Source organism: Anguilla anguilla, chromosome 15, assembly GCF_013347855.1.
Source record: "Anguilla anguilla isolate fAngAng1 chromosome 15, fAngAng1.pri, whole genome shotgun sequence".
Lineage (NCBI taxonomy): Eukaryota > Metazoa > Chordata > Actinopteri > Anguilliformes > Anguillidae > Anguilla > Anguilla anguilla.
The window spans coordinates 28723309-28743023 of record NC_049215.1 but is presented as its reverse complement, the minus strand read 5'-3'; the positions used below and the strand labels follow the sequence as shown (position 1 = coordinate 28743023).

Below are 19715 nucleotides of genomic sequence, written 5' to 3'. Positions count from 1 at the left end.
AGTAAGTATTTTTTTATATCAATGCTGAAAACGAATTTAAGACTTAAAATGTACATATATCTGGACATTTGTAAAAAAATATTTTGTCCAGTAAAAACTTTGTCCAATAAAACTTTAATATTTCATTTCAAGTTTTTTATTTTATTTAGCAATATGCTTAATACACTCAAAATAGCTTTTTAAAGCTCCTTCATAGACACTGCACAAATTGTTTTCTTTCGTTTTTTTAATGTTTTTTATGTTGCAAAAAAAGTTATTAATTTCTCAGGTACAACAATCATTGCTCTTAATTCCATATGTGCATCAAAAAACAACTCCCAAAATGTAGAAAGACGATTTGGCAAAATGGAAGCAGACATTTTTGGTTATTTCAGTCACCATGTTGGCCAAAACAATATTAAAAAAGAAATTTCATATTTCCCCCTCTAAATTAATTAAATTACCTTAACCAGTATTTAAATAATCCGTAACAGCAACTTTTGGCAGAACTCTTGATTTCAGATCTTTGTGGTTCTTTTTAAAAAACTTTTTTTTTTTAATTCGCTGCCACTGTGAGTCCTGCAGCGGTTTTTATCCAAACTGCCTCTCTATGTTGGTCTTTCTCTCTCTTTCCCTTTTCCCCACTCCTCCTTCACACGATTTCTGTCCCTTCTTCTCTTCCTCTCCCCTTCTCCACCCTTCTCTCCCTGGCTCTTCTGCTGACACAGTGTTTGGCTTGTCCTTAATGGGAGGCTAACTGCCGTTTAAACGGTTTAAGATGATCAGATCATCAGTTACGGGGACGCGGTGGACTTTCTCAGGCTCTCTGCTTTACTGCCGCCATTTGCACAAACGCTGCAGAGAGGAGGAACGCAGAAGGGTTAAGAGAGATTAAGCTTTAATGAGAAATGAAATGCTGCCACGGTGACAAGACCACCCCTTGCGACAGCGTGTGTTCGATCAGGACCAAGATACTGCTACTGGGAAAAATACCTTCTTTTAAAAAAAAAAAAAATCTTACACTATGCTATGTCTCCAATCTTCCCTCTCACAAAATGACTGTGCCCAGCTCACTACATGTCAGCCTGGCCTTGTGGTGAGGTGGGTATGATGGAACTAATGATTCTAGGAAAACTAATATTGAAACACTCTGATTCTTGGTAATGAAGAATTGGAACACTGTGATTCAGTGTAATGCAGCATTGGAACACTGTGATTCACTATAATGCAGGACTGGATCACTGAATTAGGTAATGAAGAACTGGAACGCTGTGATTGGCTCTAATGAAGGATTGGATCCCTATAATTGTCTCTTTGAAAAAAGGATAGGAGACCTGTGACTCCTTTAACAAGTGAAAACACTGTTACACCTGAAACACTGTTTTTCTCGGTACTGACAGCTGGGATGCTGTGATTGTTTAGAATGAGACTGCTTTGGGGTCTGTGTCCTGTAAAGGAGCCGATAGTTTCGGAGGGAGATGTGTACTGCACAGCGAGGACAGGAGATACGCGTAAGGTCACTGGAGGAAAAGGTTCCTTGGCAACCTGCTGTTTGACTGGACCCCATTCAAGTGACCACTAACTAACAGACAAACTGGCTACACTCTACTACCCAAGAGAACACAGCCAATGGGGAACGGGGGTTTATATGATTGTGGGTGTGAGGGACAGGGCACCGATGGGTTCATTTGGCTGCAGCGGCTGGACCCTGAAGGTTTTGCTGCAGGACGTCCTGCTGGCGCGCCCCCGAGGGGCGGAGCTTGTTGGATCCTTTGGCCTTGACGGACACAGGAGAGGGAGGAGTGTAGACTGGAAGTACCCCGTTGACCTCATAGGTCCACTGCATGTCTGCCGTCTGGTGGAGGACACACACAGCTGTCATTCATCTGTCAATCAACGAGAGCTTGAATACGCACACATATTCTTACTTTGCCGCCGGTAAAATCACAGGTGCGATGTTAACTTACCACAGAATCAAAATGGAGAAGCCCCTCCATTCTTTCCTGCAGTGACTATGACATCACACTCTGTGGCCCCCAGACCCTCAGGGCCACCTGTGTTGCTAGGGACTCACCTGCACGAGCAGCGTTGCCTGGTGTCTTTTGCTGTACATGCTGGGGGTGAAGGTAACGGTGAGGAGGGTGCCAGGTGAGCCCACAGGAAGGAGCTCTCCTGACTGAGGAGTCACCTGGAACTCAGGCCCGCTGCCTGGCAACAAGCGTGCAGTGAAGGGTTCTGGGTACCTGAGTCACACAGACCCACAGTTACACTACAAACCGCCACACAGACCCACAGTTACACTACAAACCGCCACACAGACCCACAGTTACACTACAAACCGCCACACAGACCCACAGTTACACTACAAACCGCCACACAGACCCACAGTTACACTACAAACCACCACACAGACCCACAGTTACACTACAAACCGCCAAACAGACCCACAGTTACACTACAAACCACCACACAGACCCACAGTTACACTACAAACCGCCAAACAGACCCACAGTTACACTATAAACCGCCACACAAACCCACAGTTACACTACAAACCGCCACACATTGCACACACAAACAGATACGTGGGAAAGGTGAGCTCACCTGGATTGGCTAGTGAGTCGGAAACCCACTCCCGATGTCTTATTCAGGCCTGCTGCTTCTATGTTGATGACATCATCTACCTGCGGCTCTGTGGAGATGAGCATGATGGGAAATTTCCAGAGTCCGCCAGTGATGCACTGAACCGCTACTTCTGCTGCACACCTGTGGGAGAGGGAGGGGCTCTGTTATACAAGCCAGACCAGCAGTACTGTACACACTCTCTCACACACATCGCCTCTACTGTACACACTCTCACACACAGCGACTCTACTGTACACACTCTCTCACACACACAGCGCCTCTACTGTACACATACTCCCTCCCTCTCTCTCTCTCTCTCTCACACACACACACACACACACACAGCACCTCTACTGTACACATACTCCCTCCCTCTCTCCCTCTCTCTCTCAGACACACATACACACACACACACACAGCTGTACAAATGCTCTCTCACATGCACACACTCCAAAATAAACGGAGTCACAATTATTAAAAATCGTTTCCTATGTTCTACTGATTTGATGAGGATTATGGGTGAGCCTGGGGCTCCCGCCACGTTGTTCTCTGGAAATACAGCTCTTATAGTGATTCTGCTCACAAACCCTCTCATTACTGTGTGCATTCTCCCCATCTGCACATAACTTATGCACTCATAATAATCATATCTCACACATAAATGTTGTGCAGTCTACATTTCTCCCTGTCTACATTACATACCCGGATCCCGAATCAACTGTGTATAATTAATAACGTGCAACAAGCATTTTTCCACCTCATTAGAGGCACTTAATAAAGTATATGCAGTGATACATAGGGATATTACAATTCTTTTGAAAGGGATTCACACATGGTAAGTTTCTTACAAGTTGCAGTGCAACCAGTGGCAAGCTGAATTATGGGAATTTGGCATAATTACCAGATCATTATCACACATTTTGCTCTAATTTATACACACACACACACACACACACAACAGCACAAAACAAGGCACATGAACTTCTGAAATGTAATTAGCTTTCAGCTGAGAACTGCAGTTTACCTGGTGGGCTTGCAGGGGGCAAACACAATGCTGAAGGAGAGGGTGACGATGCCAGACTGGGGGTCTCGTTCACACCCCAGGAGAGACAAAGCAATGCAATGTTCCAGCTGGGCCCGCCCCTCCTCTTTCTCAAATCGAATCTCATACAGGAAGTCCTCCTGCATCGACCTGGAGCCTGTGTATAGGCAGGCACACACACACAGACACACACACATGCACATACATGCACACACAGATGATACAGACAAATATATACAGACATCGTGTGCAGCATAATATAACAAAAAATAAACACTGAAAAAATACAGAGTGTACATGCAAGTGTATTTCTGTATGAAAGTGAGGGTGAGGATGAGAGTGAGTGTGTGTGTGTGTGTGTGTGTATGTGTTGGTGTGTGTGTGTGTGAGAAAGAGAGAGGAGAGCGTGCCCGTGTGTGTGCGTGTTTGTGTATATTTCAATTTGGAAGGCCTCATTTACATCTCAATTTGCATCTCAAACATGAAAAAGAATTTGAGCCAATTTTCACAAATCTCCTAACTTGCTAAAAACACTGTTACCACTGGCATTTTAAATTATAATCTTCCAGAAGATTGTCGGAAAAATAGAAGACCAGTGACCTTTAAATTGCTCATCACGCTTTTATCCCTTCTACTCAACAGCCAATAAAGTGAATGCGATTTGAGACAATCATCAAACAGACCAGTTTCCCTGTTTCCATCATTGCTTGCTGTGAATGATCCATTTGGCCAGTCCTAGCACTTTCTACACTGCAGTGAACTAGATTAGACTTCCCCATTAACAGTGCCGCATGCAGTGAATTCAATTACATTTTCCCATTAATAGCACTGCCTGCAGTGACTAAGGCTGGATTTCCCCGTTAAAAAATATGGTTTTGCAGCGAATCCGACCACATTTCAGGGCCCTTATTCCCGACTCCAAACCCCTGGGCAGCCCACACAGACTCCTCAGGCCTTTCTGCTTCTGATCAATAGTGACTCATTACAATAGGCCTCACCTAGTCTAATCAATACTGACTCATTACAATGGGTCTTGCCCAGAAGGGCCGAAACCTTCCCTTAATTTCACACTTTCACCCCTTTATTGACCATTATAAAGCATCCCAATCTGATTGGATGTGAGCCAGCTAAGGAAGAATAGACTGCTGAAGTGCAGTGCTTTTCCCCAGAGTAGGCTCCAGGACAGCCTAACAGAATGCATGTGGCTAACACGACATTTGTTCAGCTCAGTGCACTCAGATCACTAGTGTAGGAACAGCTCAGTGTTCTGAGATCACTAGTGTAGGAACAGCTCAGTGTTCTGAGATCACTAGTGTAGGAACAGCTCAGTGTTCTGAGATCACTAGTGTAGGAACAGCTCAGTGTTCTGAGATCACTAGTATAGGAACAGCTCAGTGTTCTGAGATCACTAGTGTAGGAACAGCTCAGTGTTCTGAGATCACTAGTATAGGAACAGCTCAGTGTTCTGAGATCACTAGTGTAGGAACAGCTCAGTGTTCTGAGATCACTAGTATAGGAACAGCTCAGTGTTCTGAGATCACTGGTATAGGAACAGCACAGTGTTCTGAGATCACTAGTATAGGAACAGCTCAGTGCACTCAAATCACTAGTGTAGGAACAGCTCAGTGTTCTGAAATCACTAGTATAGGAACAGCTCAGTGTTCTGAAATCACTAGTATAGTAACTGCCCAATGTACTCTTAGATGACTGTTTAGAGATCTCTAGTGTAAGAACAGCTTGATGTTCTGAGATAACTAGTGAAGAAAAAGATCAGTGATCTGAGATCTCTACATGTAGTTGTGCTATGGCTGTAGAAAAAGAATAATACAAAAATGTATTAAAAGTATGTGACCTGAAGATGATGATTTTAACTTCTTCAAAAAACAGCCTTAGAAAAACATTATAAACAATAAAACTTATTTGAATAGTACCATGGATAAAATTTGCTTAATATACCTATGAACATTACAACACAAAATTATACAGTATGATCAAACGGAAACTAAACTGACTAACCCTCACTCTTTCCAATCACAACACTAGCCATAACATTGACTCAGACACCAATATTCACCCTAACACCGACTCTGACTGTGACTCTAAGCATTTAACTTATCGAACTGTAGCATGCAGTCCTTTGGGTCTGAAGTCCTGAGAGGACAGGTTCAGAACCAGGCCTTGTGCCCCCCCCCCCCCGCCCCCCGCCCCCCCCACAGTGTGGGTTTCAGGCCCCCGCTCTGTTTAGCCAGCGCTACGCTCCACTGCACCGTGACACAGAGGGACGGGCTGCCTAATCAGCCTGGCCGCTGCTGAAGGATGGTCCTGTCCAAACAGAGAGGGCTCTCTGAAGGCTGCTTACAGCTCTGGACTAATGAGGCCCACAATGCAGACGAGCACACCAGCCCCCCCAGCCCAACCCCCCCCCCCCCCCGCCTTTAAACCAGTGCCTCAAACCTCTCCCCCAGCTCCCTCCACACCCACCCCCTGTCCCCTTTTAAACCAGCGCCTCAAACATCTCCCCCAGCTCCTTCCATACCCCCCGCCTTTTAAACAAGCGCCTCAAACCTCTCCCCCAGCCCCAGCTCTCCCCCCCCCCTTTTTAAACCAGCGCCTCAGACCTCTCCCCCAGCTCCCTCCACACCCCCCGTCCCCTTTATAAACCAGCACCTCAAACCTCTCCCTCAGCTCCCTCCACACCCCCCCATCCCCTTTTTAAACCAGCACCTCAGACCTCTCCCCCAGCCCCCCCCCCCCCCCACCCCACCCCTTTTTAAACCAGCACCTCAGACCTCTCCCCCAGCTCCCCCCGCAGCTGCAAGGCCGCCAACCGGCCCTGACCAGCTGCAGCAGATGCCTCACAGGCAGGGCTCCCGGCCCAGACCCCGGGGCGTCTAATGACCGCTACTCCGCCGTGTTTTCGCCTTTTATTTAGCCCCGGGGGGGGGGGGGGGGGGTAAGGGGGGGAACGCCGGCAGCTCTCCCTTATTCCGTTTCCCGAGCTGCCAAATAAAAATAGCCCGGTTGCTATGAACGTCTCGCGGCTCGCGGCTGCCCGTCAGCGCAGGGCGCCGGTGCCCTCGCCGCGCGGTGTCACATTCCCCAGGCATCCTGGGAAGCGCGGTCTCCGGCGCGCCGGCGAACGGCACAAACACTCTCGCGCTTTAATGTCTATCCTTAAAACCGCAAAGACAGGCATCATCCATAAACACCCAGCTGCAGCGGTGCGGAGTGGGAGAGATTCCAAGGCAGCCCTGCGTTAAAAAAAAAAAAAAGGGTTGAGCAGCCCCTCTGTCTGCAAGCACGGCACCAGACGGCAGGCAAAGAAGAAATTACTTTATTTTATTATACTGAGTAAATACTGAGGGCTGCCCAACTCTGTTGCTGGCGATCTACCATCCTGCGGGTTTTCTTTTCAACCCTGATTTAGCACAGCTGATTCTACCCATTAGCAGATCAATGACATCTCTAGCTGTCGAATGAGGTGTGCTTTTTATAGGGCAGGAGAGAAAACCAATAGGCTGGTAGATTCCCGGGAACAGGGTTGGACAGCCCTGTACTAAATTTTACTGTTTCACCCAATACCATACCAACTAATTACCCTGCTGCTTTAGCAGGCCTGTAGTGTGTATACATACCTGATTCTGGATTGTGTTTGTATTGTTTCCTGATTCTGGAATTTGTGCATGCAACCCTTCGATTCTGGAGAGCACGCAAGGTTCCTGAATCTTGAACGTGTGTGCGTTCATGTTTTGTGTAAGTGTGCCTGTGTTTTTAAGAGTGTGTGTGTGTGTGTGTGTGTGTGTGTGATATGTAGACACAGTTCCCACATAGGGACACCCAGAAGACATTTTCAAATTTTCTTATTTAGGTCATGATGAATACAGCTTGTCAGCATGTTATTTCACACAGGGTGACTGACAACGATATGTTCACATTCAACTGTGATTTTTGGCAAACTTAACACTAGTGCTGGCCAGTAAAAACAGACAGATTAAACATTTCCTCGTGTATTTTGGTCTGCTCTGGGGATTTAACATAGAATTCTTTTTATTTTCTGGTTAAAAGTTGACCTTCCATTCTGGATAACAACAACTATCTGAAACAGATGGACTGCAGCCAATGCTAGGATGCTGCAAAAGCTTTGCTTGATAAATGTCACAACAGGCAACGATAGCGCCAGGGCTTCGGAGACCACTTAATTTAGCGAACACACATAAAGTCTACATTTCTAAAATGTTTACAGCGGTGGACTGGGATCCCGTCTGTTTGCACAGACCCTGCGATAAGCGTGTCTAATCGCCAGAATCGCATTCAGGATTTCACAGTTGAATCCCCCCCCTCTCTCTCTCTCTTTCTCTCTCTCTCTCTCTCTGCTGGGCGCAGGCTGTGCTGGGTTTCGCATGTCTCTATCTCTCTCAAACACAACACAGGCAGCCAGACCCGCGGTTAGCCCCCACCTGGTCCCGCTGGAGCCACGCTGCGCTCGCCGCCAGCCTGCTCTCGGGCCACGGGGGCGGCCGATGGCCCCGGCACACACCCCGTCAGCTGCACGTCCAGACGCTCCTCCACGCGGCACCGAGCCTGACACCTGATAACATCTGGAGAGAGACCACACAGAGACACCTTGTAAACCTGAAGAGAAACCATACAGAGACTCCTCATAAAAGATGGAGAGAGACCACACAGAAACTCCTGATAACAGCTGGAGAGAGACCACACAGAGACACCTTGTAAACCTGAAGAGAAACCATACAGAGACTCCTCATAAAAGCTGGAGAGAGACCACACAGAAACTCCTGATAACAGCTGGAGAGAGACCACGCAGAGACACCTGATAACAGCTGGAGAGAGACCACACAGAGACTTCTCATACAAGCTGTAGAGAGACCATCCACAGACGCCTCATAAAGGCTGAAGAGAGACCATACAGAGACTCCTCGTAAAAGATGGAGAGAGACCATCCACAGATTCCTCATAAAATCTTTAGAGAGACCATACACAGACTCCTCATAAAATCTTTAGAGAGACCATACACAGACTCCTCATAAAATCTTTAGAGACCATACACAGACTCCTCATAAAATCTTTAGAGAGACCATACACAGACTCCTCATAAAATCTTTAGAGAGACCATACACAGACTCCTCATAAAAGCTGGAGAGAGACCATATGGAAACAATTCTGTAGAGAAGCTGACCACAACTGTACAGAAGCAATGAAAACTGTCCTTTTTTTTGGAAAGATGGACACATATCTTTTTTTATCTGTAGACACTGTCATCTGTTTATGGATGCAGGCTGAACACTCTGAGGAGAGCTTTAACTCTCACACAATGCAGAGACAGGTGACTCCCAAGTCCCATCCCCCTCAATGATGGCCGCTCCTCGACTGCAGGGGCACTCACCTGGGTGGGAGGGGCCAAGCACAGCCTCGGGGATGCCATGGACGGGGTACACCCAGCGAATCGCCCGCGGACTGGCGGGCTCCGCTGCCACACCAAGAGACCTGTCACTCGAGATAAACAGAGACACACTGATGCTACGCCTATCGCGCGCACACAGACGCCGCGACATATCATACACAAAGATACACAGATACCCATCCTTTACGGAGGAGACAAGAAAATAAATATCACATACTGAGACGCAGCGATACTGTATCAATAACACAAGAGATTCAGTGACAGCATATCGCACAGAGTTGCACAATGATACCCCTCTATCGCTCGTAGGGTGACACTGCGATACTGTACCTGACGCAACCAGAGATACACGGCGATAACTATCACACAGAGGGAAGGAAGGAATGGCTGCAGCTGTCTCCCAAACTCCTATGCTGTTCTGAAGATAGTCGCTGCTGTTTTTTTCCGGCAAGGTCAACTCAATAAGCAGTGATATAATGAAGACTGCTTTTCTGTTTATGTGATAAAGGACTAAACAGTTTAACTCTCAAGGACCGTATGATGTCTCACCTGTCCTGCTGATTATCAGTGAGCTCCGCCCCCTCTCCACCCCATTCGCTGGTAGCCCCGCCCTCTTGCTCCCTCAGCCTATCAGGGTTCCAGCTCTGTCCATTTCTTGGCTCCATTAGGATGACTACCCAGGCAGAGTACCGCTGCATGGAGTCTGGGGTGAACACCACTGGCACGTCCAGGGTGGCCTCTGGAGCTAGAGTGATACCTGGTGGCGGGAGGGGGGGTGGGGGGGTAGGGGGCACACACAGGGGCAGACAAGGGGAGAATGCTTAAGAGCAGGGCTACTCAACTCCAGGTCCGGAGGGCTGCAGGGATTTGCTCCAACCATGCACTACACCAATTATTTTATACCTCCTCGCTCCAGGTAGTTAGCTCCAAAGTGAAATCAGGTGGTGTAGCGTATGGTTGGAGCAAATACCTGCAGAGACACTGAGGCCTGCAGGACCTGGAGTTGAGTAGCCCTGCTCTAGAGGATAAAGGTTAAAGGTCAGAGGAGCATGAGGGACAGTGTGAAGGAGGATGGGTAAACAGAGCTCTAGAGTGCTCCCATTTTAGGAGCACTTGCTCCTGACAATTGATAATGTGCTAACTCTAAGAATCATTCAGGAGCACGCCTACTAACAGGGATGCATTAGTGTGCTCCTACATTTGTCAACTTAGGAGCGCATGTGCCCTTTGGGGAAAAAAATGTGAGCGTAGGGCCCGGGTACAGGAAGACGAATGAGGAGAGAGGTGAAAGGGAGAGGAAGAACAGGAAAAAGAGGAACACACCTTGTGTCTTTCGTAGCGGAATGCTGAAGGCCTTTGTCATGCACTCATGGGACTGTCCCAGGACTGAGGGGTGTAGGGTGCTCAAGCTTTGCTCTTCATCTGCAACAAAACGTACATACACAACCAACCATGAAGCCCATGTAATATATGCCCAACAAACCGGCCCTGAAGCCAATGTAATATATATACAACCACCCAGCCCTGAAGCCAATGTAATACATACCCAACCACCAGGCCCTGAAGCCTATGCAATGTATATCCAACCAACCAGGCCTAAAGCCCATATAGTTAAGGTGTATTTTGCTCTAGTCAACTGGTGGGACAGGCAAATCAAACCACTTACAATTTTCACAGGCTCACATGTCAGAAGCCTCCACACGTTACATGTTCATCCTGCTTATTAAAGAAGCAGCAGAAATATATCAGAGCAGAAACATCTGGTCTCAGAGATCTATAATAAACCCATCCAATTAACCAACTGACTGAAGTCTCAGCCAGCAGATAAATGGACCAGTGACCTGAAGCTGAACGATAAGTCAATCTGCCGGGAAAACACACGCAATAATTTCTCATGCAACAAAAACCGTGGACTGAAACTAATCCAATACAAAGGATTTGACAGAACTGACTACTGCAAACAAAGACAGCTCTTCCTTCCTGATGGGGTAATTTGACTCACTATTTGACTTTGACTGTCAATTATATATAAGCTGAAGCACACACATACATCCGCGCTTTCTGACACTTTCCACCGGTAAATCTATTGCGAGACAAGATCACGTCACTTGTGCTAAAGAACCACACTCACACCAGTTTTCTGCTTTCTGGGGGACCAGGAGAACACCCCCCCGCCCCCCAACCTCAGCCCGCAAAAAATAACTGCTTCTCACATTCCTCATCCTACCCAGAAAAAATGCATTGTGGCATGCACTGCACAAAATGGCGGCCAGCCAAGACTGAACAGAATTTAAGATACAGAACTGCCCCTTGGAGGCCTTTACTATAGACTCGCTATACTATCTTGTCATGCACAATCTCTCTCACCCACTGCACCTTACACAAGCAATCATCATCTCTTGCCACCTTGTGTTCTCTCGACATCTTTGGTCAGCCACTGTTTGTCCCTTACAAATGTGTGTCAGTATGCCCCTTAAACCATCCAGTAAGTATTTATGTCACCACTGTCCAATTACAGTAAAATCTACAATATTCGGAGATACACACTGATCAGTAAACCATAGAGAGTTTAAAACCAGAAGTACCATATGCAATTACACCACATCAATATCAACAACATTATTATTATTATTATTATTGATCAAAATTAGACAAAGTGGCATTTATTTAGCACCACTGCTGAATAATTCATTGTGGGATAATCAACAGTGTTTAACATAAAGAAGGAGCCAGAATAAAAGGAAACGATTCACAAACGAAGCTAGAGAGCTCGGAAAAAAACTCTCTAATCAGATCCTGATCACCTTTGTTTGATTACTGAATTAAACTACGGTTTATAGCTACAAAATAACAGTAACCCATTTAAATATAAGGCAACAGTTTGCAAGTAATTATTCCAATCAATTAAGAATTCAGATTCATTAAATGGGCTTATTTTTCATATCTCTTTCACAGTTACAAACAGATCCAAAGCACTGATGGGGTCATATCTCAGGGGTTCAAATGCACCCATACTAAACAATGACAGTCACTGCTGCTGGTCTGTATGATTGTGGATGTACAGTATGTCTGTCCGCAGAATCTCTTCGTATGTTCTGCTCACATATGACGATACCCAGCAGAGGGAGTGTAGATGTAAGGCCAGGGATAATGTGCGGGGGGGTGGGGGGTGGGGGGTGCAGTGTAATACCGGAGTTTCAGTTCAGAACTACACATCCGAATAATGTCCTCCGAACCGGGCGAGATTAGAGCAGGACAACACACACACATTCAGAGGGATTTGGCGGGTTTCCACGGATGCTGCTCAGAGCACAGGGGAAATCCGGAGAGCCAGTGGGGAAGGGATGCTGAATTAGTGCTCACTGCTCTTTAATGACCACTAGTAAGAACACAGGCAGGGAGGATTTATGGATTGCGTACCTGGACCCGTACCTTCGTATCTGTTGCAATCTCAATCAGAGGAAAACCTGTGTCGGGGAAATGACTACCCATGCCGTTGGCTTAACTGTGTCAAGGCCTTTCACCTGTGCTGGAGAAGCATACCTTGCGTCAGGTTAGTAAAAAGCTGTGTCGGGTGGGTGGTGTTAACTGTGGCGGTGAGGTAATGCTATTTATAAAAGTTATTTGCACGTTAATTCCAGATTTAATTTGCCTGGGTCTGTCGTGCGCGTTTAAGCTGTGTGAGGCGAGGGGAAGGGAATCACCTGTGAGGAAGACGTGAAGCACCACCTCGTCCTCCATGGGGTTCCTGAACGGCAGGATGAGGGAGGAGTGGGATCCCACTCTACTGGCGACGGAGAGGGGCTCCATGGACCCCGGAGCCACGCCCGTCCCGGACAGCAGGAAAACCCACTCGCCCAGCTGGGGAACGGGAAGGGCAGGATCGTCAACCCTTTGGAGAGGAGGTTTTTAGGAACGTTCTATTTTTTTTTTTTTCTAAATTGAAAATCAGTGTTCTAGAAAACCACTGCTTTCAATTACCAGTAGTGATTGTTACATCACCATTAGAATGCGCAGTTAAAGAACATTCTAATCAGGTGTTTGGTGATCTGATGCCTTAAAGGGTACACCTGCCATACAGTATACGTTATACACACAGCATGTGTTCTGAATACATACATGAGTGATGATCGAGGACATTGCCCAGCTGTAGGATAAATCATTATGTACTGCACCATGTGTTTCTATATGTGGTTGTGCATGCATTACTTCACTCTAGTGTTTCTTTTGCGCCTCTACATCATGAAACCTATGCACTGGTTGTACGTCGCTCTGGATAAGAGCGTCTGCTAAATGCCTATAATGTAATGTAATGTAATGTGTGTATGTCTATATATGTGTGTCCATGTGTGCGTGCGTGAGAGAGAGAAAGAGTGTTTGTATGTGCTGCATGCACATGTACCTGTATGTGTCTGTGTTTCTATGTATCTGTGTGTCTGTGTGTATGTATGTTTGCGTGTGTGTATGTGTGTGTAAGATTCAGCAGTTTGAGGAGATAACTAGCATAGGCAGGCATCAGATGTAACAAATGATCAGATGAGCACTAAACGTGATTCACTGGGTTTAAATGTACAGTTGCTGAGCTCAGTGTGCCTACAGCCCCTCACACACACACATGCGCACACGCACACGCACACGCACACACAGTCAAGCATATGTACACTAACCCACACACACACACTCTCACTGTCACACACTCTCTCTCTCACACACACACACACACACACACACACAATCGCACACACTCTCACAGTCTCTCTCACACACACACATTCTCTCTCTCTCTCTCTCTCTCTTTCACAAACACACACACACACACCCCCAACTGAGGCACAGCTACTCAGGGCTGATTCAGGTAGAAAAGGTGCTGAGGTAGACAGTGCTGAGTAGAGCACTAAATTCACCCTCTAAGTGCCGACTCCAAACAGCTCATTTACCTGCTGATATTCGTATTTACCTGTTTACCCCATTTACCCCATACACACACCTGTACCCCATTTACCCCATACACATGCCTGTTTACCCCATTTACCCCATACACACGCCTGTTTACCCCATTTACCCCATACACATGCCTGTGTACCACATTTACCCCATACACACGCCTGTTTACCCCATTTACCCCATACACACGCCTGTTTACCCCATTTACCCCATACACACGCCTGTTTACCCCATTTACCCCATACACATGCCTGTGTACCACATTTACCCCATACACACACCTGTGTACTGCATTACCCCATACACACACCTGTCTAACACATTTACCCCATACACACGCCTGTTTACCACATTTACCCCATACACACACCTGTACCCCATTTACCCCATACACACGCCTGTTTACCCCATTTACCCCATACACACACCTGTGTACCACATTTACCCCATACACACACCTGTGTACTGCATTACCCCATACACACACCTGTGTACCACATTTACCCCATACACACACATGTGTACTGCATTACCCCATACACACACCTGTTTACTGCATTACCCCATACACACACCTGTTTACCCCATTTACCCCATACACACACCTGTGTACTGCATTACCCCATACACACACCTGTGTACTGCATTACCCCCATACACACACCTGTGTACTGCATTACCCCCATACACACACCTGTGTACTGCATTACCCCATACACATACCTGTGTAATACATTTACCCTGCATGACTTTGCATTTACTGAGCCCAATGTCCCTGTGGGAGGGGGCCTGAGTAATGGCACTGACATCATGGTGCAGTTATGTGACCCAACAAAATGGCAAGGTAAAAGGCTTGTGCCAGTACGAACCTACTTGCAACATCCAGTAACAACCTTCCCAAAAGTACACATCTATAGACAATGACTAAAAGTGTAGAAAATAACAAGAAAAAAACACGAGCTCTTTTGGTGTACAGGATGCCCCCCCCTCCCCCTCCCCCAAGCACAAATACATGCCAACATTATATTTGGCCTGCATATATAGTAGGAAATAAGAAACAATATATGCCTACTTGAAATTCCTACCTAATTAAAATTCCTACCTTGTTTGGATTATGAGCTCTATGCATGTGTCTAAAAACGTGCTTGTTTGGCAGCTCTAAAAACCAGCATCAGATCATGCCCCACATGCATACTACTATTCATTACAATTGGTGATGAAATTATAACATTTTCCCAAGTGAACACCAAAAGTAATTTGCAACAGAAGTCCCAACCGCAAGTGACCTCAATATCTTTGGAATGTGAACTGTCACGGATAGCCAATAACGGGTGACTGATATGTTAGCATGTGACTGGAGCAAGCCAATCCCAGAATACATGCAAGACAGTCAGTCCACACGGAGTTGCTACACAGCAACCTGTGCCTGTCTTGCTACGTTGTTGACAAAAATGAAAAGACGTTGATCCCTTGATTAAGGACTTTCTGAATATTAACTCTTGAAGCTCCCATTCATGATTTGAGAATCTGAATAACCTTGTCCCATGTCTTTTAATCTTGGTTTAAATGGTACAAACTAAACTTCAGGTTTATACTGGTCATATTATAATTAAAGGAATAATCAGCAACTAAGCTATTTTCTGCAGGTTCAAAAATGTTATATTGTTTGCTGCATATTATAATTTGACAATGAGCATGCTGTCATGTAGAAAACCTGTCAATTAACTTTTCTGCATTATTTGCATTGTGCCATACCTTTTCTTAATCAGCAGAGACTTTAGTCTCTTAGCAACAACTCTATCTATACATGACATGCTCAGCATGAAGCCAATTACTGCATGGTGCTTTAAATGATGATTAAATGCCATTATACATATAATCTGAACTATAATGAGACAGTATGTCATGCACAAGGATAGTTGGATTTATGTGACATGACTAGAACAAATAGACCAGGCTAGGCTGCCTGAGACAACACACGATGAGCTCCATAGTGTTTGGGACAAAGGCCTTTTCTTTTTCTCTTTTTCCCCCTGATTTGGCTCTGTACTCCAAAATTTTAGATTTGTAATCAAACAACATACTATAGGGCTGTCTATAAAAGTGCAGTTTTTTTTTCTACATGGTGAAACCAAAGTGTATAAGATACCATTTTAATGAAAGCTGAGCACCTGCACTTTAACCACATGTGAATTGTTTGGTTACAAATCTAAAATTGTGGCGTACAGAAACAAATCAAGAAAAAAAAGTCTTGGTCCCAAACATTATGGAGCTCACATTATGGATGCGAATGGGCTGGTACATCTGTTGTCCTGGGCTATTGCGGTGTGCTGATCAAGCAGTGTACACAAGGGTTAATTTTCTGGCAAGCAAGTATTGGGCTTAATGTTGTCGTGATGACAGGCTTAAGGTTGCTGTCGTTCCGCTGCTATGGTTAATTCAATTCACTTTTATTTGTATAGTGCTTTTTTTTTTTTTTTTTTTTTAACAAAGGGAATTGTGACAAAGCAGCTTTAGACAGATCCGAGCCTGAGCCCCCCAAGAGTGCGCCTGGGGCAACAGCGGCAAGGAAAATCTCCCTGGCTGGTGATGGGAAGAAACCTGGAGCAGAACCCGGCGCGCGCGTGTCAGGGGGGTTAGTGCTAATTCAGCGGCGATGGCAGAGTAAGAATAGGTTTTTTTATTTTTTTATTTATCCTTTATCATACCGGGAAGCCCTGCTGAGATTAGAATCTCTCCTTTTCAGGAGAGGCTTGTCCAGCGGTGTTATAGTTGTTACAAGGACAGTGCCGAGGCGATGACAGGGTTATTGTTGAGGAGATGACAGAGTATTAGATTGAACATCGCTGCGGAACCTGCTGAAGTCAATATGCACGCCACATTTAACAAGATTCAAATAGCACACTCATTTATAGTCTTCTGGCCGAGGCTGGTTTGTTGCTGGAGGGCACTGAGCCATTTTCCAGCAGCAAACAAACTGGAAACAGAAGCTAGGAAGAAACTTTCAAATGTCCTCTTTGCCCTTTGAGGGTGATGCACACTTGAGCTCCATGAGTCATTATAATGTGTACATAATAACTCTGCTCAGACAAATGGCATAAGGGTGTCTGTGTGTGTGTGTGTGTGTGTGAGTGAGTGTGTGTACGCAGTGCACACAGTGTCCATATGCTTGAATGTGTGTGTGTGTGTGTGTGTGTGTGTATACGCAGTGCATGCAGTGCCCATATGCTTGAATGTGTGTGTGTGTGTGTGTATGCAGCGCCCATATGTTTGAATGTGTGTGTGTGCGTGTGTGTGTGGGCAGTGCACATATGCTTGACTGTGTGTGTTTGTGTGTGTGTGTAGGCAGTGCATATATGCTTGACTGTGTATGTTTATGTGTGTGTGTGTGTGTGTGTGTGTGGGCAGTGCACATATGCTTGACTGTGTGTGTGTGTGTGTGTGTGAGCGTGTGTGAATGTGTGTGTGTGTGTGTGTGTGTGTGTGTGAGCGTGTGCATGCGCTTCAGAATATGAAAGGCTACCTGGGGGCAGGTGAAACAGACGCGTGCGGTGTGGTTTTCTCTCCCCAGAGCAGAAGGTGAGAACCGCACCAGAACCTGGGTGCTGGAGTGAGGATCCACAGTGAGCTGGAGACACAAAAACAAACAGGACTGAGCCTTCAGTTTGGATCTTCCCCCTAATACACACAATACACACATACAACCCTGCTGCATACACGCAAACAGCATCGTGCACAACACCCCATATAACCCTACTGTCTACACACCACCAGGACTGTGTACAACACACCATACAACCCTGCTGTATACACACAGACAGCATCGTGCACAACACCCCATATAACCCTACTGTCTACACACCACCAGGACTGTGTACAACACACCACACAACCCTGCTGCATACACACAAACAGGATCGTGCACAACACCCCATATAACCCTACTGTCTACACACCACCAGGACTGTGCACAACACACCACACAACCCTGCTGTTTACACACCAGCAGGATCGTGTTAGTTGCGATGTTCATGTTTTCGTCACAATGTTAATGTTTTGAGTTACAACATTAGTATTTTTGTCACAATGTCAATGTTTTTAGTCCCAATGTCGATGTTTCTGGACACAATATTAATGCTTTTTTACAACGTTAATGTTTTTACTTGCAATGTTAATGTTTTTAGTCCCAATGTCGATGTTTTTGGACACAATATTAATGCTTTTTTACAATGTTAATGTTTTTACTTGCAATGTTAATGTTTTTAGTCCCAATGTCGATGTTTTTGGAAACAATATTAATGCTTTTTTACAATGTTAATGTTTTTACTTGCAATGTTAATGTTTTTAGTCACAGTGTTAATGTTTTATTATAAGACGCACAGCCACGTGCACGCAGGTGAATGTGACTTCTGCTTCTTGGTCAGTAATAAAATGTCACAACGGTAGTTTTGGTATCACCATGGCAACCCTGACCCTTTCGTAGGTGATGCATCTGAAGGTTTTTATTTGGAGACCATGATCCGCTTGAACGGCTGTCTCTCAGAGGACCTATCCATTTACCGTGTAAGCACTGGGATTCCCCTGGAGACCTAGCATTTCATTCTAAAGGAAGCCCTGTGCACGGCGGTCAGTAGAGGAGAAAAAAAACAGGGACTCACGTAGCCAATTAAACAGTAGAAGGACCACATAGATTTGAGGGCGCTACAGAATTTGACAAAGATATTGGGGGAGCTCTTCACTTTTTTTGGGCCACAGCGAGTCACAATGGGTCACAGTGGGTCACAGTGAGTTACAGTGGGTCACACTGAGTTACAGTGGTTCACAGTGAGTCAAAGTGAGTCACAGTAAGCCAAAGTGAGTTACAGTGGTTCACAGTGAGTCACAGTAAGCCAAAGTGAGTTACAGTGGTTCACAGTGAGTCACAGTAAGCCAAAGTGAGTTACAGTGGTTCACAGTGAGTCACAGTAAGCCAAAGTGAGTTACAGTGGTTCACAGTGAGTCACAGTGGTATTCAGGGAGGGAGGAACTCGGTGAGCAGGCTGCAGGTGGAACTCTTTGGCTTCCCTCCAAAACAGAGACAACAAAAACTTTTTTTTTAAACTAAAAATCGGGTTTTCTAACACCAAGAAATAGAGAGAACAGCTAAAAATCCATGTTTTATATTCCTTGCATCTGAGCAAAAACAATTATATTAGGACAAACAAACACAGCCGCAGTGCTAAATATTGGGAACTGGCAAACGGGGGACAGTACAGTGATCCATCACCGATCCAACACTGTCAGCTTCAGAAGGCAGGCCATTTTGTTCTTCAGGTGAGAGCACCACTGATTTTCCTGCTGCATTTAAACATTTGTTATACCGGGCTAGCGACATTTACATAAGCGATGTAACAAACAGCTCAAGGAGAATCCAGCAAGTTAAATATAAGAAAGGTTGGACACGTGAGGGATTATAAATGCCATTGTGGCGTGGCCTGATTGTTCCGTTACAACAGAACGCACTTTTTCCTAAATCTAAAAAGGAGCCAAACAAGGTAACCAGATGCACCCTCTCTTAATGAACAAGGGTTTCCGTCAATTTGCTGGTTTTCTCGGGAAGAGAAAACATTTTACCTCAGTGTTCCCGTTCCTCAGGGGCCCATTCACGCACACTCTTAAAACAGATCGTCCATTTCCACCGATAGCATCCTTAAAGGCACAGCT

The 19715-nt window shown here is 45.7% G+C and overlaps 1 protein-coding gene across 1 annotated transcript in view; it reads right to left on the bottom strand.

The window, feature by feature from the left end:
* Positions 1-208: 208 nt before the first annotated feature.
* Positions 209-19715, bottom strand: part of LOC118213993 (cilia- and flagella-associated protein 47-like) — a 79019-nt gene continuing 59512 nt past the window's right edge. The window contains exons 55-64 of the mRNA XM_035393318.1: positions 17536-17640; positions 12773-12929; positions 10392-10490; positions 9618-9825; positions 9051-9151; positions 8104-8244; positions 3629-3803; positions 2584-2745; positions 2054-2222; positions 209-1834 (exon numbers count right to left, since the gene is read on the bottom strand). Coding sequence (XP_035249209.1) covers positions 1664-1834; positions 2054-2222; positions 2584-2745; positions 3629-3803; positions 8104-8244; positions 9051-9151; positions 9618-9825; positions 10392-10490; positions 12773-12929; positions 17536-17640 — 1488 coding nt within the window. The 3' untranslated portion in view covers positions 209-1663. The remainder of the gene's footprint in view (positions 1835-2053; positions 2223-2583; positions 2746-3628; positions 3804-8103; positions 8245-9050; positions 9152-9617; positions 9826-10391; positions 10491-12772; positions 12930-17535; positions 17641-19715) is intronic.